The sequence below is a fragment of the Melopsittacus undulatus genome, chromosome 1 (assembly GCF_012275295.1).
Source record: "Melopsittacus undulatus isolate bMelUnd1 chromosome 1, bMelUnd1.mat.Z, whole genome shotgun sequence".
Lineage (NCBI taxonomy): Eukaryota > Metazoa > Chordata > Aves > Psittaciformes > Psittaculidae > Melopsittacus > Melopsittacus undulatus.
In genome coordinates, this window is record NC_047527.1 from 41,141,715 (window position 1) to 41,169,463 (window position 27,749).

Below are 27,749 nucleotides of genomic sequence, written 5' to 3' on the forward strand. Positions count from 1 at the left end.
AGTGCAAGCATTCAGCTGATGTACAGAAATTGTTTTTTTCTATAATTTGTTGCTCACATTTGGTCTTGATGATGAGAGAGAACATTAAAACAGACTGTTAGAAAAGTGTTTTCTGAATGTGTGCACCTATGAGCAGTGTTACACTGGATGAGATCTATTTTTTCTGTTGGAGAAAAATGTGCTCTCTAGGACTTTCTTTGTTTGCCTGTTTTGACACTTAAGCAATTGCATATACTCCCTGCCCATGAGACCTTAACCAGAAATTAACTCTGGTAAAGAAAATACATCAAATTGAAACTTGCAAAATTACTAGAAATCAGGAGAAGATACATGATGGAAAGCAGTTTGCTGAAAAAAAAATGCAGCTAATCTCCTGCGTTAGCTACAGTTGATGGTTAGGCTTTTCTGTTCAGTTTAAGGATGAGTGCTTCATTTTATCATTTGTGAATTAGAGGTTACTTCTTTAGTGGAAGTCCTACAGGCTATTCGAGTTCTGGCATTTTTAATGTCAGTCAGTTGGAAAACCGTTGCTCCAGTGAGGGAATTGATTGACTATTGATTACACACTGAGGGTCCAATGCTTTATCTCTAGGATATAAACAATATTTAACACATGGGGGATCCAAGCACTTGATTGGTTAGTGGCTATTTTTTGTCTTATTACGTGTGTTGGGCAAAGAGTTATTGATGTGCAATGCTCCACTGATCTTACTAAAACAGCACATAGAAATATGTATATTTATAACAGGTTTTAACACTGATGCAAAATACTGTTTGGCTTGTGGCTTTCTTGTGACTACTTTTTAACACTAATATTTTGTTATTAAACATACACTTAAAATGATTATGTAATCAAAACCTCCTCATGGTAAAGGCATAACTTTACATAGAAAGAACATTTCAACTTTTTTGGCCTTTTTCTAAAGTCTGTTAGGTCTCTCTTTGTCAACTCATGTAAATTGGTTAGATTGCATTTTCATGCATGTTTTCTTACTACATGATTTTAAATCTGTGTCTTTAGCTTGAAGAAAAACATTGAAAGTTTTATCAGTAAAGCCACTATTGTAATTTTCCTTGCAGATTTTGGACAGCTTCAGGAATGATATGGCACAAATCTAATTAAGGCTTTGCTACTTAAATTACGTTCTCCTTTTTACTTGAGACTGTAAAATAAAGGTTACAAGCAAAATAAAACCCTACTGGAAAACAATCAGACACCTTTTTTTCTTAACCTTTACCATTGATGATCTCAAACTGTATGTGATGTGTTTCAGTAGAAGGAACTTTTGAAATTAAGTGTTAGGAAATGCATCTTCATCAGTATATGTGGCAGTAGTGGATATATGTACTAGATTAGTAAAACCCTTACATCCCATTGGATTAAAATAACTGAGAAGATAGCTGTGATGTTATTACTGTAATCATAACAGAGTAATTACTTCTTCCCTGTCTGTTAATGGCATAGCATGCCTAACACATGGGAGTTTTCTGTTGTGTCACTGAAATTTTAATTTAGGATAGCCAGGAAAAATATTTTCAGAACCCATCTTCTACATGTGGGACAAAGAATTACAGCCAAATCACACCATTATGAGGGCTTCTTATGGTCTCCAGAGAAATCCTCTGGGCCAGAAGACAGTGTAGAGCAGGCTAATCACTTTAATTTTATGTTGTGGGCCTAAAATTTGAATTGACCTGTTGGTCAGTACCAGTTTAGCAAGATACTCCATAAAATCTGTGCTTCTCATTGTTATTTGCTCAAACCCCAAGTGTGCATATAATGCATACAGATATCCCCCCTTTATTCACTGACAAGCTGTTTTTACAGATTGTCAGACGACGATTTTACAGAAAATTGTAATACAATTTTCAAACTTTCAGAAAAGGGATTACTTCAAAACAGTTTGTGTGGATAAGACCTGCATGGGTACAGCAAATTTAAGACCCAGATGTACTGCTCGTGAGTAGGGTAACTGTACATCACCTGCATGGTGGAATCACTCCATGTGTATGAATGGGATTCAGCTGCACAGGACTAGAGAAGATCTCTTATCTAAGCTGCAGTCAGGGCTTTCAAAACCCCTTCACCCAGATCCGGACTGCATGTTTATACTGACCCAGAACTGAGCAGCACCTCCAGAAAAGCCTTGCTTCTCCTTTACTTTTGTCTGGAATAGCTGTTCCTTTCCTGTCAGAGGAAGTGGTGAAACAAGGGTTAAATCTGGAGATTAAATAATATTAACATGATAACCCTTGCTTTAGAATAGATAGAAAACAATTAATTTTCTTTGCAGTTTCTATCTCAGACTACCAGAATATTATAACAGTGCACTATTAAAAAACATGAGAAACATCAAACTTGCTCAGTCCCAGGATATGGAAAGTGTTCTCTGTTTTTTGTTCAAGGCTAGCATTTTCTGCTCAGCACATTCTAGCCTCCTGAAATGTATGGTTTGCATGTATTTTAAACCCCAAAGATAAGACCTGCAGTATTAGTATGTCTAAATCCCTCACTAGGTTTGAGGCATTTATATGTAACACTCAAATAAAATAGTTTGATCCCAGTTATCATTTATAAGATATCTCATGATGTGATTGGGTAAAATGACCTTAGCTTGAGTATGAACATGGCGTATGTTCAATAGAACACCTTTAAGACAGCAGTTTAGAATAAAGTGCTTATAAGGAAGAAACCATGGATTAGTAATCTATTATGGTAGTTCTGAATCTGTTCTAATTCGGAAGGAAAAAGAAACATTTCTAAAATAAGCACGGGAAATGTGATATACAGTTAGCCATTACCATTTGTGCAGCAGTCAACCTGGAGCCTATTCATATTTCAAAAAGAGCAGGGTCTAATTAAGCTCTGGCAAACTCAATTCTATTTCCTTTCACTCTGATAAAGTTTGCCTGTGTTTGTCAGTACCGAGTTTGGTTTGTATGCAGTTAAGCACGTGTCATCAGCTTTCATTCAGATGATTCAACTAGTTCATGCTTTTGATGTATTGCAGCTGTTCTTGTGTTTAATTTATGCAAATATTCTAGAATCTACATTTATTAGCAGCCATGATAGCTAAAACAGAATACTTGCATAGAGTGCTACAGAACTGAAAGAAGTGAATTTCCTCTTAATATTTATCAATGTGGAGTCTCTCTGTCTCATTCGAAGAATGGTTTTGCCTTCAGTCAAGAGCTCTCCAATAACTTTCCAGGCATAATTTGGAGTTTCTGGATTCAGATGAAATATCTGCCTTCATAGTTCAGTGATTTCAAATAGCTGACAGATGAATGAATGAATGAGTGAAAATTATTATGTTACAGAAAAAAAAAGGAAAAATAGCTTCAGTATATTAATGTCTTGAATAATTTGACCAGTCTTACCTATATGTCTTATCATTTTCAGTGAATTATTCTTTTATAGTTTAATGAACAATTAGTATTGTAATATCTCTTTCCTTCTGGAAAGAGTGGAGTACATATTCACAGCTTAGTATTCAAAATACAGAGGGTTTTGTAATGCCATACATTTTCTCATTTGAGTTGCTCTAGGGATAGTTTAACTTGTTTATTAGAGTCTCTTAGGAAAAAAAGAGCTTTTTTGCATAAAATTATACATCAGATCTGTAATTGTTTTCAGATTTTTTTCTTTTAGAAATATATACGTATTTCAATGTGTTTCATATTCACATCTCTCACAGGAGAAAAGAAGAATAAAGGTGCTGTTGAATTAGGCACATAGTGCTTGTCTGTATGTGTGTGGTGCTGTTCAGGAGGCTCACAATGCAAAGTATAGTTGCTAAATTCCTTTTTAAGTTTCTTTTTCAAATGTAAAACTTGTCCAAATCTGTTAATCTAGACCTACAACTGTCCCAGTTCTGTTTTCTAGAGTGATCAGTTATAGTAGTAGCAGAAAAGTAATTATATACACTATGTTTGTCTTATTTCTTGATCCCACAGCATTTTCTGGTGGAAACAGGGATTTACAGAGGCACAAAAAAAAAAAAGAAATCCATTCTTCTTAATGTACTTTTGCCAAAAAATATAAAGGTCTCCACAGGCAAGGATTAACAAATACAAATATGCTTTCTTAGCAGCTATTGATGAATTACTAATAAACATCATTATAGCTGAGTTCAAGCTATTCAACCTTGTAAATATATCCTTCTTATAATTTCATTAGTGTTGGCTGAAGCCAGTGTTTCAACCTCTTTGTTCAAGTCTTAATGAATTATTGGAAAATGGCCGATTAGAAAGCATTGAATCACAGGGGCCGCTGCATTCTGAGTGTTACTCTCTTTGATGTTGTTTACCTCCCAAGTTGACTTGGCCAAAAATCTTAGTACATGAAGCTGTGAGCCCATTTTGCTAGGCCATTATATCCCAGAGCATGTCTGAAAGTCAAATATGGTAGGTAGGAAATGTTCATTGAAACTTACACCTTAGAATAAGATTCTGAGCAGAAGTGGAGCACAACTGTAGTGTAGCTAAAGGGGATACAACAAAAGAAGTGGGATGGCCAAGCAGAAGTTTAGTTTTTCCTGAGACTAAACACACCTTCCATACTTAACTCCCATACTTTTCTCTGTTTGGTGGATCTGCTTGCTTCCTGCTTCCAGTTGTTTCTGAACTGAATGCCTTTTCAGCTGTCCAAGGCAGGGTCTATACTGTAATGTAAAAATAAGTTTGTGATACTCAGGCCACTTCACGCTGCTGGGTAACAGCTGAGGCCTATGCTATGTGTAAGCATATACCTGAGCTTTGTCTTCTGGAGAGCTACAGACTTTAGGTAATGATACAGGGGCACAGGCATAAGGGATTAGAATATGAGTGCATCTTAACTTGAGACTGGAGTCAGATCCTTCACTGATTCCTTGATAATGTAAAGATAGTCAAAAAGGTGGATGAAGTTTGAGTAATTGAACTTGTCTTCACAGTGGCTTAGCATTTTTCCCTGGCTTTCCACAGCATACGTAACAGGGCATTCCTTTAGTGAGGATTCTCATTTCCCAACAGATCAGTTCAACACTGGTTCATCGCCTAAAGTAAACTCAAAGAAGAGGAGCAATAAACTACAACCTGATAATTTTTAATCTCCATTAAACTAGTCTTATTTAAATATCTTTTCACTAAGTACATCACCTAAAATGATGTAAAAGGAGCAGCCATTAACCACAGAGTTACCTACTTAGGCAACAGTCAACAAATATTTTAATCAAACTGTGTTTTTTTATCAGGTAAGCCTGTCTTCAGAGTACCTCTTAATGCAACATGAAATGCCACAGAAGGAGCATCAGAGCAGAGTATGTTTTCACATTAGTTACAATAGCCTCTGGATTATTGAAAATTAACCAGATAACTAATTTGAAGAGCCAAGTATGCAGGCTAAGAATATTTGAAGAATAGTAACAAGGGCTATAGCCATGCTTCTTACTCTTTCACATAAGATAGTGAAGGTTCAGAGGGTGCAAAGGAAGAGGAAATAACATGAAAGCTGATTTTGCTAGACAGGTGAAGACTTACTAATGTTGTCAGAATCTCCAGCTGGGAAAATCCATGGTTGTTATAGCCTTTGTGCCACCAGTATAGAAAAAAGGAGCTGGCTCAGAGAAAAGAATCTGGCTCAAAGAACTTAAAATAAATATCAGATGTCAGAGCTGTGACTTAATTGTTTAGCTAAGTAGATCATGTGAATTACACACAGATTGAGGACCTGTTTTTGCTTCTATTGAAATCAAGGAGAACAGAACCAGGGCATACTCTCCTTTCAATGGCTTTCAGCCCTCAAAACTGTGTTATTTGAGAGTACAACATTGCCTAGAATCATTTCTGTACCAGCCTTGGATCCAGAGAGCTGCTAATATAGGACTTCTTTGTGTTTTATTACCATAGGCATAAGCTAAAACTCTAACGAGAATGCGTTTCCTTAGTGGCTGTTGGTTTTTGTTTCAAAATTTGATGTTCAGAGAGTGGCTTCTGTGACTCTGACTGTGGAAATGGAACTGCAGGTTCAGACATTGGTTTCTGACAGTAGCCAATTTTAAAGAGATGTATCGAGATATATATGCATTTTCCTCCTTTTAACGTGGTCTCAGGTTACAGCTCTGACAGTCTCAGAGCTAAACCTGTGCCCCAACACAAAGACATTAGCTTATAAATATCCCCTTGAAAAAGTAGTTTTGAAAGCCTTATAACTTTATAGTGATTTTTTTTAATGAACATGTAAGAGAATTTGGTTACCTTTATGAATAGAAGTAAATAAAGCATTTTTTTCTCTTACCACTATGCTATTGCATGTTTCCTTTAGCATTTTAAAAATCTCTATAAAATGCCCTCCATACCTTCCCATTTAATCATGAAGGCTTTGCAGGAGTGAGAAGACTATCAGAAGAAAGACTGAAAACTTGAAAAGGTTGTTTAGTTGCAACTGAAATTAAATCACTTGGAGCTGACTGACAATCTTACGTTCAGGAAGAAATATTCTGGGAGAATTCATATGCAGTTGGAAGTACATTTTCCTTACCTGGGTAAGAGCCTTCACATAGTTCTGCTGACAGGGTAAAATACTGATAGGCAGGTGACAGAAAGAAAAATCTTTGGAAAGATCTATAGCCAATTTACAGGCTGATATGTATTTCTACAAATTCTGTCTGTATGATGAATGACTGTTGTAACTGATGACATTATAAATGAATGGAGCATATAGAGATTACTTATCATATTTCTGGACATACTCAGAAGATACTGTGGGGAATATTCTAATTTAGATAGGACAGTTTTTAAGTTCTGGTTTCTGCATTCAGAGGGTGGCAAGAATCTCTGTCCCCTGGCCAGCCAGGGTTCAGCCTCTCCAAGCTCACGATGATAATACCATTACTTCAGGCTTTCAACCAGCAACAAGGTGTGATTTCTTTTTCTGAGAAATGAAAGAACAATGTCTGAGCACTTTGCAAGCAATTGTTTTCCCTTGACAAATCGTGAGTTAAGCAATGAAAAATCAAAGATTGAGGGGGAGAGAAGGAGTATAATATTATACTCAGTATTAAAAAACCCAACTAGTTCACATCAGGGAAAAACTATACTCCCCATCCCTGTCCACCTATCCTGATCCTTCAGACATGATTATATGCTTCTTCTGTAACTCAGATGAGTTAGATCCCTCCAGCATCAAGTTATGTCCTTCCCATAGTTTAGTGCACAGACTTGGAGCAGCCAATGCTAGGGATAATCTGTTGCCCTTGAGGAGGGTGTTGAACTATATGGATGATGACACCCCCTCTCAGGCCGTAAATAATCATTGCTCTGCTGATGTAGTAGGAAGGCCTCCCTGGAATTGCTGCTCGTGATGTTGTCTTCATAGCAACGATCAATGCTAACTGTTCCTGTCGATCTCTGTTCCCACTCACAGCTCAGCAGGCACCAGCCAAGGCAAGGAGGCCCAGTAGAGTTTCAAGGGAAGGGAGAAAGCAAAATGTGGTGGCTGGGCTACAGTAAGACCTGGTCCAGGAAGAGGAGGAGCAGTGGCTGCCTGGGTCCCCATGGATGTGAATAGGTGTTTATCACTCTCCCATGACTACAAGTCAACTTTTGTGCTGCTAAAGCTACCGGAGTGACATAGTTCAAAATAGTTAAAATTAGTTTTCATCCACAGCTTCTGAAGTATTGACCTAAGTATGGGTGAAAGTAAGAATGATAAGTAGGTTTCCTGTGCCATGTACACCATGTAGATGCTCCAAGTGATACAAAATGAACAGCATATGCTTCCATGCCCGTTTCTCCTACTTTTGTTGTCTTCTAGATGTGCTTTCCAGCCTCCTCCCACAGGTGCTTTCGCTTTTGTGTGATACAGTAATGTGGATCACAGTGAGTGGGAAACTGAGGTAACATGAGCAGTTGTGCTGTCTCAAATATGGTCCTGTAAGTTCAAGTTGGAAAGCTGAGTTATGAAGGAAAGAACTTCTATATCCTTCTCAAATAACAGCATACTGAAAAAAAGCAAACTCAAGTAAAATTAGTGCATGTGTTTCCTTTGTTTGTTCCTACTGTTTTGATTTCTTGAAAGTTTCTGGTAAAGGACTGATTTCATCTGAAGCATAAAAAAGCCTAGAGACAAAAGTTTGTCCCAGAGGACTTTGTCACTTCAGCTCCCTTCACTCGCATGAAAAAAAACAGGTCTACCATAGATTGTGCTTGGGAGGGACTGTGTTGGCCTGAGTGCTGTGATACTAACTTTAATAGCACAGGGAAGTAAAAACCTGTTTTAATAGCAGCACATGTTTAATAGGAGCTTTTGACTGGGCGCTCTGCTTTCATTATGTCCTGTGAGATCCAGTAGAGAGGTACAAGATTTATGGGACTAATGGTCTCACTTTCTTAAAAAAAGAGGACAAACTTCACTTTCAGTCATGTTCTACCACAGGTGAATGGAGGGAAAACTGAAGCAGTGAAGAAAATTTAGAATAAGAAGGAGCATGTAACTCCTTTTGAGGCAGCAGCACAATTGTGGTTCTGGTCTTTTGGGAAAAGAAACTTGAAAAAAAGAGGATTGTTTTAAAAGTTATCTTGTCTCATGATGTACACCAGAGTTTAATGACTTTTCCTGAAAGCAGCAGTGTTTTGCAATCCAACACATCCACAAAGCAGCCAGATAATAGACATTCTGTTCATAAAATATAGCTGAATCAGTAGGTTGTTACATATGGATTTATCCTGTGCTAGAAATGCGGCAAGGAGCTTGAGACATTAAACTTCTAATCCCATGTACTTCTTTGTAATTTGAATGGATTTAATTGAATTAATTCAGAAACTAACTGCATTTAATGATTTGCAGTAAACAAAGAATGAGGGAGTTAGCAATGAAACACTCCAGCGTACAAATGTATTTCTTCTTGGGGTAAAAGATTGCATTTTATGTGGCTCATCATCATGTATTTACAAGCTTCCATAGTTTTTAGGTAAGACTTCACATTTAATAAAAAGGACTCAATGGAGACAGGAGTAGTAGGGATTCCAGGAGAAATTCCTCCCTCCTAGGTGTTCATGGGCCATACCCCAATGGGCATAATAGCACATAGAACATAACTAAGATAGGTTTTTTCTGATTAAACCTAGTATTTCATACTTAGAATCATATGGCTTGAACTTATTTGATTTATTAAATCCAGCCATGTGCTATTTCAGCCAACACATCCTAGAATCTTGTTCATAATCTTTTCAGAGAACTGAGATGTGCCTAGCTAATGTAAGACTTGTCTTGCCTGCTTATTAGATAGCAGAGATAAATAAATATTCTTTTATTCTTGAAGAAAGGTCCAAGTCACATTAGCCTTCCTTTTTCGTGTTACTATTTATATTATAGTATGTACAGAATCTTCCTATTATTTATAACAGTATTGCTAAAGCTTACTGCCCCATGACTTAAATAAAGGCTATAAATCCAACTAAAATCAAGTATCTAAAGTTAGTAATCTGTTTTTTTGGCACCCACCTGAAAGTCTCTGTAATAATAATACAGCAAAATATGTGGGTCCAAAGCCCCTTTCCTTGCAATGAGTATTAATGAGTGAGGAGGACTACACAGCCATCAGTAAGAGTAGAATTTGACCCTCTTCACTATAAAAAGGCAACACTTCAAACTATTTCAAAACTATTTATAGAAACAAAAAATATATAAAAACTAAATTCCATTCCAAACAAAGGATGAAGAATTAAAAATTTGAAATATTTCAAATCTACTCCAAACTGTGGTGCACAAATGTCAATCCATCAAGCAAGTGTTATGAGAACATATAAACATACAGTGCTACAGACAAAAACAAGGCATGGTAAATTAGGAAAGCAGTAGGACTTTGCTCTTTATATGTATTTAATGTCTTAATTTTCTCAATTTACTATGGTTTGTAAAAGGTGTCCTTATCTGTTTTTACTGTCAGGAATCCCTTCATACATTTTTTAAAATGTTCAGTATTTGCAATACTACAGTTTGGGTAGAACTAAAAAGATATCCTATGAATGTCCTGTGAATATGAATCCCCCCCACATTTAAGAGAGCAACTGATGTAGATAAGGCTTACAAGGGTGAGTAAGAGAGGTATGACATAGGTGAGTAGAGACTCTGGGATAAGACTGAATTGTTGGCAATATATGTGATGAATTGGCAGAGTGAAGAGAGGCAAAAATAGTAATTGTGACTAAATGGCAGACTTCAGTTTTGGAAGCTGATGCTTCCTTTTATACCCATCTTTTAGTACATTTAAGAATTAAACTGATTTCTTTAATGTAGTGATCTCACCACTGGTGACTGACAATGTAAACTTTTATCAGCCATAATGAAAGCAAACCCTTTTAGGCTTTCTTGTTGGGGTCATACCATTGTACTTCTAAATAGACCTGATGTCACAGCCCACTTTATTGCTCAAGTTCCTGATGAATGTTGAAGAATAAAGACATTTAATTTTATATATATATAATGCCAGTTATTGTATTCATAACTAAAATTAGGAGAATTTGAAGATGTATCAAACACTCAGCATTTAAAAGGAGTAGTATTTGCCATGCTCAAATCAGAAAAATATTGCTGGAATGAATACCAGGGAAAGTAAACATTCAGTCACTAGTTTAAGTATCCTTAGAAGCACCATTTCAAACCTAGACAAGTAAATAAGCATGGAAGCATTTATTTGATGTGACAGCAGAACTAGCATTTTAGGACTTGACTAATAAGGTACAAGCATATACCACATGTACATTCCAAATAGTCTCTATAAATGAAGTTGAGATACTGAACAAAGATTTTAGGGATGGCAAATAAATCCAAAGAAATTAGAATACTGTTTATGTCTGCTCTTAGAGAAGCAGAAGATAAATTGGCCAAGTCATTAATGAGTTCTTAATCGCGCCCTATTTGTAACCCTTAAACTCTAGAGAACAATGTGTTGTGAGAACTGAAAGGGCTCCTGTTAGCTGGAGTAAATGGGAAGCCTAGTAAACTCTACTCTCAGAGCACAAAGGTATGCATGAGTACATTCAGCATATTCTACATTCAGTAGATGGCAGTGGTATGCAGTTGTAGATTAATTCAGGATTTTCTGTTGAGCAGAAGCTCTCATCTCTGAAGCTAAGCAGTGTGGATTTGGGGGTTTATTTGAGGCTTTTGGGGGGGTTTATTTAAGTCTTTTTTTTTTTTTTTTCAGAAAATACAAAGATACCAGATAATTTTTCACCTGCTAGAGCAGATAGGGATAGAAAGCACTTGGAAGAATACGGTAAGGTTTGAATTTCAAACAGCAGTATTACATACAGAAAGGAATGTGTCTGTCTGAAGCATTGACTCATTTTCCATCTATGCCCCGTGGAACTTAGTATGTACACATCATGGTCTCAAAATAAAAGTATTCAGTAAGTGGGAACTGTGTGTGTTACTTAACAGGAGTAGTAACACAGTGACGTCTCGGAATGTTGCACACAGAAATAGATATTTTCCCTTGTCTAAAGGAATGAATTGCAGATCTGTTGGGGGAAAGCAGTGTGTGCATGTGTATGTGTCTATAAGCAAACAAATTACTAAGGCAATTAGAAATCATTATAAATATTTTAATTATGTAAAACAGGAGGAAAAAGAGCAAAACAAAAGCAGAAATACAATTTATCTGGTAGAAACCACAGATGAGGAGGCTAAGAGAATTAAATTGCATCATTTAAGTACATATTTTCTCATATGGCAGTTATTTCTAACACAAATAATAGAAAATGTTTAATGATTTATGATGTTAATGATGGAAGGAGTTTCTCTGTTATAAAAAGCAATGCTTTTCTTGCCTCCCTATGGGAAAGTGCAATAGAAAATGCGTTAAATATATCAGTCTGTGAACTGTTTTAACACAACCACAAATTTGTCCTGGGGATTTCAAGAACTCTTGGACACACCCCAGAATCAATTGATGGTGCCCCAGTAGGGAATACAAATGTCACACATTTTCAACAATGTATACTCTCTGCTGTATTAGACACCACATGAGGATCTAGAGAAACATTTCAATCTATATTAACATGGCTATGGTTTGCAGAACAGAAAGTAATACCATTCTGACCAAAGCTGCTGGAAATAATCAGTTTTACATGTAAGAACTTTGACAAGCCATAAGCCCTGAAATAGTGATTTTGTGCAACCTGGTCACAGTCAAAGTAGAATAATCAAAGTAGGAGATTAAGTCCTTTAAATTGGTCAGAGTACTGAAGAAAGAAGTATGTGGTAATTATTCAACTCTTCTTGCTGAGGGTGGTGTTAGGAGCCGTTCTCCTGAGCACTGTGAAACCACTGTGTGGCAAATGCCAAAGCCAGGGAGTGGAGTTGAATCCCTGTCAGTTGCCCACAGGCGTGACCACATATTTCTGTCTACCTTTAGCAGGGATGCTTGGGTCAGGTCTCTAGGTGCATGCTTGATACTCCATTTATTCACAGTGTATTTTACCATGGGATTCCCATGTATTACACTGTAGTCAAACACCTATGTTTTGCTCAACATCATAATGTACTCTTAACAATGAATGCTAACATTTTTTTTCTCCACTTGAATGCCTTATCATTGCACTGTTTTCTATTTTAATTGTTGATTTTGAGCAAAACCTGTTTGGGTTTTTTAATGGAGGCAGTACATCCTTTCTCAATATTTATAGGAATTATTACAGATGTGAATTAAGTCATACAGAAGAAGGATGGTTTGGGTCATTAAAATTTCTGAATATATTTTGTGTTATGGTTTGTGGTGATTTTTTTTTTTAAACTGCTTTTGTAAATATTTCATATATTTTTGATTCAATTATGCTGAGGATACTTTCATCTTGGCATTGCAGTATCATTCTATTCAGTCATCTTTCTATTACATTGCTTTACTTGGGTATTTTTCTCTTGTTCAGGTCTAGTTTGTCGCTTAAATTCTTCTGACACCTTATCAATTCCTTTATGAATTTACATTTGAAAGGTTTTGCTATCACTTTTATCACCATGCATTTTTTTTGAGTGTGTGTGTGTAAACTAAGTCCATCTGGATATTGCAAACCTACTGTTTCACCTTGTCGTATTGTCACAGTTAGAAAAGGGTTGCCATCTTTAGACACTGTGGAGAGTTTCTACCAAAGAAAAGCTCTGTCCAAATAAATGGGACTTGTCTATATAAATACTCAAATAGTTTTGCTGACAATGTTCCAATATTTGTAGAAGCATGGTATTTCAACCACTGCAAGATTTATTCCTTTACTATGAACAAATGTAGCCTTTGTTTAAGTTGAAACTTTGGAGAGTCTTGTCCTTTGAAATGTCACTTTTATTTAAAACTTTATTAACACATACTGTGCTGTAAACGGTTTCATGACATAAAATGACTTAAGAAAAGAAAAAAAAAAAGAAAAAAATCACATGCTAATTTCACTCTAAACCAATATTTTTAGAAACCTGCATCTGTGTTTGTAATAGAAGAGTCAGCTGCATCTTACTGCTGACAGTTTTCTTCTGTCTTTTTACAGATAGAAATTGCACAAGACATTTGTTTTCTAAATGTCATAGTTATAAAATAACTTTAAACAAAATACATGGGAATTAAGATTTTCATCTTAATGATGTACATGTCATAGTTGTGCAAAATTTAGGCAATTAGCCTAGTTAAAATTTATCACAAGTTTGGTAATGCAAGACTTGCTGAGATGTATTGCTTTGTATTAAAATTATTTGGCTTGGAAAGGATCATAAAGTAAGAGAAAATGTGACTAGGAAAGAAGAATAAAAAGCAAAGGAAGAAGACTATTTCTAAAGCATTGCTCCTTCTGAAGAACAGACAATTCCATTAATTCAAAATAGCTTTAGAAGTGAATAAAAACCAAATCAGATCATGTAAGCATTGTAAGATATAGTAAGATATATTATCTTTGCTATTGACTACATCTTGGACTAAACATTATATTTTAAACAAATTCCTGTGCATTTATAATAATTTGAACCGCCTGTCTCTGTTGGGTAACTTCTTGAAGTGCCTAAACCCAAGAAATGCCTGTTAATCCATCCTGAGACGTTCATTTCAAGAAATGTTGTACAATATACAGTGGATATTTTAAATAACAATGGGTATTCAGAAAAACTGATAATTAAACCTGTCTAAAAATGCTAAGCTTTAAATACTGCAGTTGAAGTGTGCTGCTGGGGGCACATTAACACCTGCAAGTAAATCTGGCAAATATAATTTAGGTGGCAGACAGTGTATAGTGGTAACTGGTGTAAGTTCTGGTTTTATGGCTTTTTTGGATGCACTTATGTTTTCCTGAAACATTTACCTGCCATGGAGGTGTTTTCCACAAATGATTTACAAGTTTGGGGTTTGTTTTTTAAGTAATTGAGGAAAAATTGCTTTGCATTTTGTCATTGTTAGCTTTTTTTATGTGCATGAATATTCTTACAAAAAGAGACTATTGATGAATATTTGTATTTTTCTTACATAGAAAGATTAAAGGACCTGGCCAGCACTGTGCTGCTTCGCATTTCCTGTGTTTGCCTACAGTGCAGCCTGAAGTGAGACACTGTAGATCCCCCTGGTGTAGATGTGCACTAGAGCAAGAGCAGGAGGAATTTTTGCTGGCTGATGTACACTGCTTCTCTGAATAAGCTAAAAATAAGCAAAGGCTGCCTTTTGGGAGCATAAACAAATTGAGATTGTGATTTTTAATGCCAAGGTGATATCACATGAGGATGTGGAGTTTTCATGGCCAAGCCAACAATTTGTTGTGTAGATTTGGCTTCCATGCTGCAAATACAGCTCTTGTTATTTATAATCCAGCAGGACATGAATTTTCCTGGCACAATAATGGTGACATAGTGCTGAAGACAGTGCAAATACAGGGTAAAAATCAGCACCTGCTGTCACAGCTTTACAGTCAGAACAGACAAAACACAGAGAAACTAAAACCACAGAAAGGTGAAAAGGCCCATCCAAGGTGAAGAAACTGTGTCATACATTGCAGGTTGAGCCCATGCCTGGGGCCAGGGCTGTGCTTTATTTAGTCTTCTACCTCTCTGCAGTTGTGTCCATATTAGTGAAAAATTAAATATTTTTGTCAGCTACCAGCTGCTGAATAACTGAAAACTGTCCAGAATAATTTTCTACGGCATTAGCTTAACCACTCTGGAATGTTCACAACAAAGTGCAAGAGTGGGGAGCCAGAGCACCTGTGGCTCACTGCTTCTTAGCTCAGGCCTTGCTGTCTCCTCATCATCTCACTTACCTCAGCATGGGATAAAACTCAGACGCATCTGAGAAAATTAACAGTATCGATGGTTTAGAACTAACTTTGTAGTATAAACTTAACCATTCTGTCTGACAAACAGAGCTGGAAAACTCTAAATTTGTCTTGTCCCTAGGTTGGACAAGAACCTTGGGTGACATTGGTCTAGTGTGAGGTGTCCATGCACGTGGCAGGGGGTTGGAACTTGATGATCTTAAGGTCCTTTCCAACCCTAACTATTCTATGATTCTATGATTCTCCGATTCTCTAATTTTGCTATAAATATTCTTAACATTTTAGATAGAAGATCCAGTAGCAAGTCAGTCCTAGCACCATTGAATGGTTGTCTATGGCTGTTGCTGTCTGTGGAAGGGGTGTAAGATGGGCAGCATTTTGCCTCAGATGAGTAGCTACCTAAGGACAGACATTAAGGTCCTAATGTAAATGAGAAAGAAACAATAAGAAGAGAAATTAAGAAACTAATATTATTTATGATTATAAACTTAGCTATACTGACTATTGAACCCAGGATAGATAGCAGCAAGTACCTTTTAATTTAGATATACTCTCTCTGGAGCAATGCAGACTTTGTAAGCCTGTTACCATCCAAGTATTCTGCCTGCTGATTAAAACCAGTGAGTTTCTGTATCCCATGTGTTCTGTACTGTATGCATTTTACTAGTTTTTGTAACAAAGTCATGAGGCAAGAATGTATTGAATAAATTCTTCCATGGTTTTGCCCAGTGTGACTTTCAAGTGTTTTAATTTTAGTAATGCTTTGCCAATCTGTCTTATTATGTTCATGTTTCTGCTTTTCCTTTGTGAAATTAATATGTCAAAGGTATTTAATTTGCATTGTGAGGATGTGAGCATACATTGTGAAAATGGATATTAATTAGTATCTGTCTTAATAAGTGATAGATAGCACATGAAATATGACTGCAGTAACTATGAGCTTGTTAGATGCCAGAGGAAGCTGGCATAGAGGTTTTATCGTAATGATCTTTCACTTTATAAAAGCATCCTATATGGATTTGAGATTCTGCTGTTGAATGCAGTGTGATCTGGTCGGAAGAGAGTGATGCATATTTTATGCAAAAAAACTGTTCATTAGTTTGATATAAATACTAAGTCCTCTGAGACCTCAGCCTCACAGTTGGAGTGTACAGATAGGAGGGGTTGGCTATGCTGCTGGAAGACGGAAGAAAATTTCTGTGCTTGCGTTGGCAGTTCATAGTTCAGTTAGAGTTGCCCCTGCTGTTAGAGCCAGTGGACCGAAGTGTTTCAGTAACCTGTGCTGCCCGTGATTTTTATACAAATGAGCTTAAGTTGTCTTTGTGGAGGGCTAGGGGCTTACTGATTGTGTTTGACCAAGCAAATGCACTGTATTATGAAGAAAATGAACGCTTGAAGAAAGCTGAAACGTGGGCACATGTTGAAAAGCTGATTGCTGCCTGGAGGAATGGCAGCCACAGCAGGGGAGGAGCAGGCACGCAGTCAGTATCATTCAGCCAATTTCTAACACACGACTGACCTAGTTTTCCCTATTGGGACAGGCATAGCCAGGCTGGTGTGAACCTTGGGCTGATGTAGACTACTCGTGGGAAGCAGACCCTGCAGCATTCCTTCTCAGGCTTACTGATACAGCTGCAGCTGCAATTTTATGCTTGCAATGCCTAGCTCCTTGCCTGAGCATCAAATCCATTATCCTGTTTTACCTTCTGTGCATTTAGGGCTGGTGTTTTGGCTCTATACTTTATTACAGACTTTTCCTAAATAATTTTATGGGGCAAAAGGCAGCTACTGTTCCCAGAGCAAATTCTATAGACTTTGAAAGGACTAAATGTTCTGAAAGGGTCTAAATGTTCTTTGTCAGAGCAACAATGGCCTGTTCCTAGCCCAACCTTCACCAGAGTTCAGTTATTCATCAGTCCTGGTCCACTTGAGGCATCTCATCAAAACTCACTCAGATTGTTTCACGATTTTGGCTTTTCATAGGCTTCATTTTGTGTAATTTTAAACTACCTGACATTTCATGTCAGTAAAATTCTAATCTTGGTGGCAAAAGGGTGGTATTTCTTTTGCAGTAAGGAAACAAGTTAGTTAAAACTGAGATTTTCAAGGAATCTTAACTAACCCAGGCTAACCTGGCTGAGTTACAGTAAGACTTTCAGCTTAACAGCATTTTAGATTAAAATCTGAGCCTTAAAATACGCTTATGTGACCTCTGCGAAACTGCCTAAAGCCTATGGTATGAATTTATTTTGGCAGATAACCAACATCTTCCTATAGTATGAATGGGAACTTGCTTTCTTCTGATCTAAATGTTAATTCAGATGGGGAATTAACTGGAAAAAAAAGTAAATAGGAGAATAAAACTATTCAAAATTACATTAGTGGTAAGGAAATATTTTCAGTGAATAAATATATTTAGCGGCAAGTCCTAATATTGCAAGTTAATCATGTTCCTTGTATTAGTGTTAAGAAAAGTATTTCTTTTGAATCTAACATAACATGCAGCTGTTATGTACAGTTACTGTCTGAAGTAACAACTGCAGTTACCCAATAATTTTTTTAAATATTTCCACTTTTCCAGTGGAAAATTTATGATATTGAGGGGGACTGAACTGCTTCTGGGAACATTTACTTGCATCAAAAGTTTCTGCTGTAAGCCAGAGGCAGCATCCCATTGCAAAAAAAAAGTATAGGGATTTTTTTGTTAGCTCCAGTTCTGTTCTACCGGATTTCTTTGGCTGTTGTACTTTCTCTTGTATTTTTTGGAAAAAATACCTATATGGAAAGGGAATATTTTAAAATTCACAGCAATTTTCACAGGAGAGAAGTACTACTTTTTAACTAATAGCGCAATGAAAATATGCATGGCCCTTATCTAAGCTGCTTTGTAAGAGACATTTCTGCTCAAGTACTTGTTATTTCAAAACCCCAAATACAGTATTTGGTTTTCATTTATCAAGATATTTTACATAATTTGTTCAGGTACTCAAATACTTGTCATAACATGATGATGTATTTATATTGTTTATGGTCTTTCTAAAGTCATAGCCCAACTCAGAACCTAAGATGTGCAGAAATGATAGAAGATAGTGTGTTGTAGGTTGACCATTTGGTATTGATCTATGAACTGCCGGAAACATTCCACTGTGTTAACACCACCAGCCCTCTCCCTCCCCCAGTTGATTGCATTGTTAATTTGGGAAGCTCTTTGGCCTCTTTACAGCAGACATCTCAGCATATTATGCTTTCATGGCTTTTACTGTAATTTCTATACTACACAGATACATTATTTTTCTTTTCTCCTCAGAAATTTTTCCAAGAGATTCCACTCTAAAAGACAAGTTCATAAAACATTTTACAGGTAAGGCAGCTGCTTGCTCTTAATTTTCATATATATGCATATTCTAAGTAGCCACAAGAGTCGCATTAACTTTTTTGAGGTTCTGCACCAAGTTTAACATTTGTGAAGTTAAATTTCATATTTTAGGACTAAGATTCTTTAAACAACCCTAATTACATTGAAGTTTGATTGTCTCTTTGAATAATCTAGCTTAAAATAACTTTCAAAACATGGTAAGGTAAAACTTACTGTTGCATTTTTATTGTCTTATTGTTGCTTGGCGTATTTATTTTCATGTTCATTTATTTTAAAACTTCTCATTGGACTGCATGTATCTTTCAGGAACAGACCTATATGGCATTTTAAATTTTCACTATATCAGGGAAACACTTTTTGTCTTCTTTCTTATGATTTAAACATCTGGACGCTTATTTTACCAAGGGAAGGATTAAATCAGTGTAAATTGAATTAACAGAAAAATAATTTGCCATTTCAAATGTGAAAGTTTATTATGATTACAGTCAAGCACTTAAAAATGGTTGGAGTTGTATAATGCACTTACCTTTGGGACTCTATAACTACTGGGAAAAATATTGTACCCTTTGAATATACGTAAAGAGAGTTATTAAAAGCAAGATGCTTGCACTGATTCTTTACTCGCCACTTCCAAATATTCTGTAATTCATAAAAGTGAAGGTCTCAAAGTATGATACTGCAAATCTATTGGTGATTTTCATCGTTATTGTGGTTACTGAAACGAAAAACTAGAGAACTGGGTGGCTGTTTTAGCATGAAAAAGAGAAATGGAAATAATTATGCATTTCCTCTTTGCTGCAAATTTCAGACAGTCCTTGGCAAGAAAGAAATGAACTTTTTTGTCTCTTTTCATGGGGAAGGTGTCCTCAAAGTATGACACTGCAAATCCATTGGTGATTTTCAATATTATTCAGGTTGCTGAAACTAAAAAAACTAGAGAACTGGGTGGCAGTTGGAACATGAAAAAGAGAATTATAAATAATTATGCGTTTCCTCTTTGCTGGAAATTTCAGACAATCCTTGAAAAGAAAGAAATTAACTTTTTGTTTCTTTTGCATGGGGAAGGTGTCCTCAAATCTGCAGGATAAGCACAACTTAAAGGATCTTTCTGCCAGCTGCAGCCTAACAGCATTTATAGGAAACATGCCAGACCCAGCTGGCCCTTCACTCTTACATTAAACAAAAGTACTCATGAAGTTTACTATTTCCAGTCCATACGAGAAAGAAATAAGAAGAACATAGAGATTCCAACTATGCTATCCTATGTAGCACAGAAATACTGACAATTCCTCTCCTGGGAAGGACAGACACAAAGATGTGCTTATATTAGTACTTAATCCACTTCCTTTTCATCTGTGACTTTGCAAAACTGCTCAGCTACCATAAAAAGCTCAACATAAGAATCTGGGGAATCTAAATAATGAATACAGAACAAGTTTCATTACTCAAAAACAGCAGTGAAAAACAACCATGAGTTTTACAGAAGGTATTTGGGAACACTAAATCATAGAAAAGAAAAAAGAGCAAAAAATACCTGAAGGCCTGGAGCCATTCATTAAATTAATATTCCTTCTCTGCATGAGTAGTTGCCATCAAAATTGCTGAAATTATTTGACTAACATTAACTGGAATGAATAAGTAAAGCAGATTAATTTCAAAATTCTTACAGGTTATTTCTTTGTTGGCTCAGAATTTGTGCCTACATCTTTTTGCCTTTTTTTTTTTTTTAATATGCTCTTAAAATCTTTAGTGATGGGCTTTTCTGCCTCTTTTTCACAGCTTTATTGGATCCTGTAATCTGTAGGCGTTTTCTTAAAATACAGCCTAACTTTGGTTTTCTTTATTCTGTTCAAACTGCAATCCTGTTATCTTTTTTCTATCAACCTTAGTTAAGTAAACTGCTCAGTTATAGTCCTTACTAGTTCAAGAGTTAGAACATTCTAAACTAATGAAGTTGTGAAAAAGCAGAGAAGGGGAAGTCAACATTATCTTTACAGTTGCAGGGTTAAGAAAATTATTGTACACTTTTAGTATGCTAAGAATGGTAGACACATTTTAAAGCCAAATAAGAACCATATGTAACAGGCCTCAACTATAGGAAAAATCATAAATAATCTTGTGACTCATAAAGCTATCTATCAATTCAGCTTGAAAAGCCAGCTGACACGGAGTGCTCTGTAAGGCACACATAAAATTAACAGCCTGTTTTTGATGGCAGGGAAGAGAGTAGAAAACCATATATTATCTGGAGGGACACAGAATTTACTTAGTGACAAAAGCTGATGTTATCTCCATATATCCTGGAAAATTTCAAGTTGCATACTTTTTCTTGAGCCTAATTGCTCCCTCAGATACAAAAATGGCAACAATCTTCTAGTTCAAAGTTGCAAAGGTTGCTTTGTGAGTTTGCTGAAAAACTTATTTTGTGGGTGAAAAATCTCATGAAATCCATATCCTACTGTAAAATCTGTCTCACGCTCAAGCATATTCACTGTTACAGAGAGGAATCTTCTCTCAAGCTTGTGGTCATTTAGCTCCACTATCCAGAGACAATTGGAATATGTTTTACCAGGCTGATAACCCACCTTACAAGTTGTGAAATAAATAATTTTTGCTCAGAAAAGCTTGAGTCTTCTGGCAGCAAAGTTAGTTAACACAGAATATTTCATATGGATCCTTTGGCAGTTTTGCTTTAAACAAGCTCTTTGTATTCAAGGTTCCTATTTGCGCTGAATTTACAGGATGCAAATAAATTTAGTCTTGATCCGTTATTGTCAATTTAGGGCAGTGTTTTCTGTCCAGATCACAGGAAACTCATCCTAACAGTGGTAGTATTGCTAAGCAGGTTACATGGTGAAATTGCTACATTTTTTCTCTCCTTTCTAATTGGATAGCATTAATAATACCTTTCCAGGGCCATCAGCAATTATGGAAGGGTTCTTTGGCAATTTGCTACCTTTCAGGCATGTTTTAGAGACCAGTAGTTACATAGTCTTATTAAATATTAACACAGGTGACACTCTTTGTCCAGAGAAAGAAGCACAAAGACACGGCACATCTTGGGCACACAGGAGTTTGCCTGACCCAGACACTGACATGCTGCCATCTACATTCCTGACCACTTTCTTTTTAGGACTGTTTTAGCAGGAGATCAGGTTCCTAGATGTTACTCAGCTGTCTTTTTTTTTTCCTCAACACCCACATTGTATATTAAGAACTTCATAAACCATCTATGTGCAAATTAAAAGCATTAATACGTGAAACTACTTCATCTTTCCAGGGCATGGAAACTCTTATTTGCTTAAAATGTTGTATTTATTTATCTTTAGAAATAATACCCACATTCCATCTACATTATTCCTTCTGAATTAGACCACTGATGTCTACTGAGCAAACTAAACTCTTTTGTAGTTGTACTGTTCTATTTTTCACGTTGTAAGAACTTTTACGGTTAAGTTTGGAATGTCAAGACTCAGTCAGTCCATCACTTTCAAGGGCCACTTTTCTGTTATTTAGATCATAAGCATAATAGCGTAGCAATAGTATTTCTTTCTGTTATTTCAGTAGCATTCTTATACTTGAGTTGCACCATAATGATTTAAGGTGTAGCAAAAGTCTAAATATAATTTTAGCCAAAAAGAGATTGAACATTAATTGAAGCTGCAAAGCAGTGACATGGAAGGTTTATGATTAACTCATGCTTACTTTTGGACAGGACCAGTCACGTTTTCATCAGAGTGTAGCAAGCACTTTCATCGACTGTATCACAACACAAGGGACTGCTCAACTCCAGCCTGTAAGTAGTAGTTTAATACTTTACATTAATCAAACCCAAAGCAGATGAGTTTCATTCAACCTGACATGTTCTGCTTATCCAAAAAGGAGAGCTAAATCCTTAGAACTGTCTCAACCTTACCCAGCACTCAGGCTTAGAAGAGCTAACAAGGCTTATCATAGCCAGGATCTTTTCTTCTTTTCTCTTTAGAGGGGTTTGGTATTTTTTTTCAGGGACATCTTAGTCACCATAGAATGTCTGAGGATGAATTATTTCCTCTGCTGCTCACATGGTTATATTCTGTACAAACATTCCCTGAAGACCTGAACACAGATTAGTATTCAATCTCTTGCTGTTTGGTACCATTTCTATTAAGTTTTATTAAAATGCTTATCAAGCAAGAGAAGAAAATTGCACCTAAGTATTTTTTGTTACCAAATAGATCTTTCCATCGGAAAGCACAGTAATGGTTCCAAGGGCCATTTGAACCAAGTGGTCGTTTGAACAGAGGACACCAGAGAGACAGCAAGTGGGACACTATTATATCTAGTCTGATAATTAGAAGATATACTTAAACATGGTAAATACGGATTTCCATCTATGTTAGTTCTAAGTGGAAAATAAAGTTCAAACAAGTTTGAATGAGTCTGACCTCAAACTATCTTACAGTCTGCTGCTTAGAATAGCCTCCCAGTTAATGAGTTAAATTCCTTCAAGTAAAGTTGGAAGTTGAATCTGGTCTTCTGCATCTTAGGAGGAAACTACCTGGTAGAAAATTAATTGCATCACTCACATTTCCTCTAGAGCTCTGGCTAGGATAAGGTAGAATCTGATTTTTCATCTTACACACATCATTTCATGAATATCCATCAGAGAATGGTTTCACTATGTAGAGTGCCTGAAATTCTAGTACAAAGTCTACGATTAATTTTATGCAGGTTTTTGAGGGTATCTGGCAACTGAGATTCATTATTGCTGTGGGTGATTTTGTTTTATAGATTACAAAAGGTGTGCAAGGTTGCTAACAAGATTAGCAATGAGTCCTTTGTGTACACAGTCCTAGGATGTTTGCTGTGTAAGTATAATTTTTCCCACTCATTTTCTTATTTGTTGAATGGTCTAGTGATTTACTCCACACTTTTTATCAGGCATGCATAAGTAAATGTGGTATTAACAGAGTGCAGCAACATGCAGTTCTGGCATTGCTATAAGGACTAACCAGTTCCTCATGGAAATACAAAGAAGCACAGATACCTCTGTAGGTCCCACTGTAATTTCCTACAGTTATACACTTGTGGCACCATGGTCCATAATTATGTACTGGGTGGCTTCTTACTGTTTAGAATTTCAAGACAGAGTTTGGTTGGTGAAAGAAAAATGTGTGAGGACTTCATCAACACTTTTATTTCAGGCCTTTCAGAAGAGGGCTTTGTTATCCATGGAAGAAGAAAAATGTCTTGGTCTCAGGTCTGACGATGCAGTCTTCATTGATAGCCTGGTCATCTTTTAGACCACTTTTCATTCCCAAATCATTCTCCTGAGAACTTCTCCAAAGTTAATACCACTTCATGGTGATGAAAGTAAAATGAACATGAAGATGTGACAAAGCTAAAGGCTTCAAATAACAGACTGTGGAAAGAACCAGACTACTCTTGTTTATGAATAGCATGTTAAATGTGTTAATTAAACAGCATTGTCACTGAAGGACCATCTTCAAGTGAGCTGTTTTCTTGAGTTTTTTGAATATCAATAGGACAGTTACACTCCCATCAGTGATTTGAAAAACCTCCCTGGTTATTATTGACCAATGAAATATATAAAATCAGTGACTTAATTTATTTAAATTTCTTCAAAAATGGTTTTCTTTCACCACCTCCTCCTGACAAATACTGCAAGCTTGGAGTTTGGGGGAGTTGTGTATGTCATTTCTTCCTGCATCAAGACTTCAATTCATACTAATCAAGAATAAGAAAGGAAGAGTAGGATATGAGTCAGTGTTAGCTGATTTGATTTCCAAGTGGAGGTGGGATTCATTTTGGTGGCTGCTAGAAAATGCTTTGAAGAATATGGCAATATTTCAGTTTTAAGAAGAAATGACATAATTTCTTTCTCCTTTTCTTAACTATTTTCAGCCTGTTTGGCCTCTTGCCTTCCACATCTTGCAGATGGTTTTGAATATATCAGGGACACTGAACCAGAGACTGAATAGGTCTACCATTACTTTGTCAGGATCTTCTTTACCTTTCTTTACTGAGGAAAGAAATCCTTTTCTCAGTCCACTTTTTAAAAGTATTTTTTTGATGTGCCTAAATTCCTGTTTGTTCGTCAGTGTTCTCTTTCAAATCTCAGCTTTCTCATTTTCTGCATTTTCACCTATTTAGTCTGTGTTTGACTCTCATCTGTATCCCTTCACACCTCTGGGTTCATGGCTCAGTTTCCAGACAGATTTCTTGGTGTTCCAATACTTTTTTTCCTTTTCTTTCAAGAAGATGAGTCAAAGATCTGCCTCTATAGCCACAGTACAGAAGCATCTATCTCATTCTTCCATCTTTAAAATACAAAAGGATCAAAAGTTGCTATGATTTGCAAATCCAGGTGTTCTAATTTGCCTGTCAAAAATACACTAAAAGATGACAGGTGTGGAAGGGAGGGCTTAGATGATAAGCAATGCTTGCAGTTCATGTGCACTGTGTTCAGTTAAAGTTGTTCACTTCTCTCTACTTCGTTAAAAATAGAGGAAACATTGTAGGAAGAAGTAGAACTGTGATTAAGTAGCTGCATCCCAGCTGCCTCTGTGCCCACTCACCTTGTTCCTTCACCAAATGGACACAGAGTCTAGTTTCCACTAGAAATAGGACAGGTGCAGGTCTTCATGTTTACTTACATCCAATATTTTTTTGTAATGGCAACATTTCCTGAGAATAATGCATTGCAGGAGTCACTCTCTCTTCCCTCCGAACAGACAGGGCAGTGCAGGAGTTATATATGTTCATCCCTCAAAAGCCCTGCATTTCTAGCAGGATTCTGTGATTGCTTCTACTCCGTCTTCTGGCACAGAGGATGTATTCCTCACCATACTCACACTAGCTTAGAGAGAATAGGGTCAGAGCTACTGTTTACTGTAAGGGAATTTGTCTTTGCTTTAACATTTGAGTCTTGGAGACTCTCAGTTGCCTTGAAGAATGAGGCTCTCCCACTCAAAGAATTGATACCAATTAGTAAGTATTTCTCCTGCATGTATTAAAATATTCTGTGTTTCCCTCATCAAAAAAAAAAAAAAAAAAGAAAAAAGAAAAAAAACTGCAGTGCTATTATGGGAATATTTTCCTCCCTGTGTTTGAAGTGCTCGGGTAAGAAAAGGAGACGTGGTCTTTTCCTGTTAGAAGTGAAATTCCCTGGGAAAAGCTAGATTTCCCGCGGGAGTAGCTGGAGCGGGAGCGACGGGGGCACGTACGCGGGACGTTTCAGGACCATGGATAAGGCTGCTGAGGCCGGGGTGCGTGCAGCTCAGAGCCGCGGCGGCTCCGGGACTGGTGTGCAGCAGACGTGCTTCCTAGCGGTTGCTCACTCTTCTATAGCCTTCAGACATTTATTGGGTTGGATTTTTCTAATTCTGATCCTTGCAAACGGAAGTAAAGCATTTAATGAAGTCCAGAATGTAAAAATAGGCGCAACTATGGGAAACTTCCCTGAAAGATGCAACAGCGTGCACTGCTACGTGTTAAACCTCTTAGCATCAATGCTGAGGATTTGCCACAGCAAACCTCCTTAGTGTTTGCAGGAGGGCAAGACCCACTGGTATTCTGGAGTTAATCTTAAGATTTGTGCAATCCACAGGAGACTCTGATTTATAAACAGATTTATACTAAGCAGCCTGCCTCTGTGTTTTGAAACGAGTTCTAAAATGGCATATCCTTTTCTTTTGCAGACTTTCTACCAAGGAGAGAATTCTGATTTGCCAAGAAAGTGCCTTGAAATCTTCCAAGACAGAGAAGACATCTTTTACCTTTTTGATTTACAACGTTTTGTTACTAGATGCTTTTTATTTTCATATATTTGTCGGACATTCCATATTTGTGTGAAACATTATTTTATTTTAATTTGTAAATTTGTTGCCTATAGTTCAGACAAGCCAATTATTTAAATACATTGTATATAAAGAATACTAATGATATACTGATTAAATGTTTCAACCATATGCAGGGAGTTGGTAAAATTTTGCTGTTTCTCTTGTTCCATTGTATTTACATCATTCTGCTCAGGCTCTTACTTTCATTATTTGCACTAACTTGAAATGCAGAAGTCTATGTAACTGAAATCTGAATAAGCTGTAAGTGGAAAGTTTTACTTGCCATGGAAGATATTTTATATTATGAAGCTTTGTTAATATATACATATATATTATTGCACATCAGAAAAAAATTTGCTCAGAAATGCACCTTGCTTTCAGGAACATTTGTATGACTATTCTGGATTGTCATCAGTTGCATTTGTACTGGCACTTATGGAAAGAGTTGCAAATAATGTAAATATAAAGACTGGAAAACTGCAATGCAGTTTTGATGGAATAAAGGACATAAAAGTAAACTCTTTTCCAGAAGGGGTTATTTAATTTATTAAGAGGCTAATTATTTAATATAAAAATTGAATTTATCTGGTGAACTTGAAATAATTTTTCATTGAGAACTGCAACCCTGTGGGTGTAGTTTTTTAAACCATTTTATTTTCAAGTAAATGCAAAAAAACCCACATTATTCACCAGTGGCTTAATGGTGAGATAGATAACCTTGTTTCTCTGTGAGTAACATACTTCATAGAAGGATTATCAGCCAAACACTTCAGCCAGAGGAGAAAGGATGAGGCCCAGACTAGGGCTCAGAAGCTTGGAGAAGTGTCTTGTCTTTAGTTCGGCTTTTGTGTCTTTGCTCTGGTTTGTTTTCTTCTCAATTTTTTAAAACTCCCTCCTTTCTCTCCTCAAGGGGCTGAAAACAATGAAAGGAGAAAAAAAAACCCATATTTTTTTCTGACAAGGACATTTTATGATATCTGAATTCCAGTTAGAATAACTAATTTGGGGTATTTAATATAATTTTGGGTCACAAATCTAATGTGCTAAATCAAGAGCTTCACCTTTGTAAAAGTAAATACATCCTCTTCCTACTGAATAGAGAAGTGATGAACTGCCTTTTCAAGCCTACTTCTCTCAGAAAACATGCCCCTGGCTTACAGAGTTCTCCCTGCCCTAACTTCAAGGTCTGAAGAGCCATGTAACTCATGCATATTCTTCATGGCACCTTGAATGCTTAGGCAGCAATATGG

General features: G+C 36.5%; 1 protein-coding gene across 1 annotated transcript in view; it reads left to right on the forward strand.

Moving 5' to 3' along the window:
• The window catches only part of ALKAL1 (ALK and LTK ligand 1), a 33,999-nt gene extending 6,993 nt beyond the window's left edge, over positions 1-27,006 (forward strand). Inside the window, exons 2-5 of the mRNA XM_034067040.1 lie at positions 18,587-18,640; positions 22,371-22,451; positions 23,429-23,505; positions 26,359-27,006. Of these exons, the coding sequence (XP_033922931.1) occupies positions 18,587-18,640; positions 22,371-22,451; positions 23,429-23,493 (200 nt within the window). The 3' untranslated portion in view covers positions 23,494-23,505; positions 26,359-27,006. The remainder of the gene's footprint in view (positions 1-18,586; positions 18,641-22,370; positions 22,452-23,428; positions 23,506-26,358) is intronic.
• The last annotated feature ends 743 nt before the right edge of the window (positions 27,007-27,749 follow it).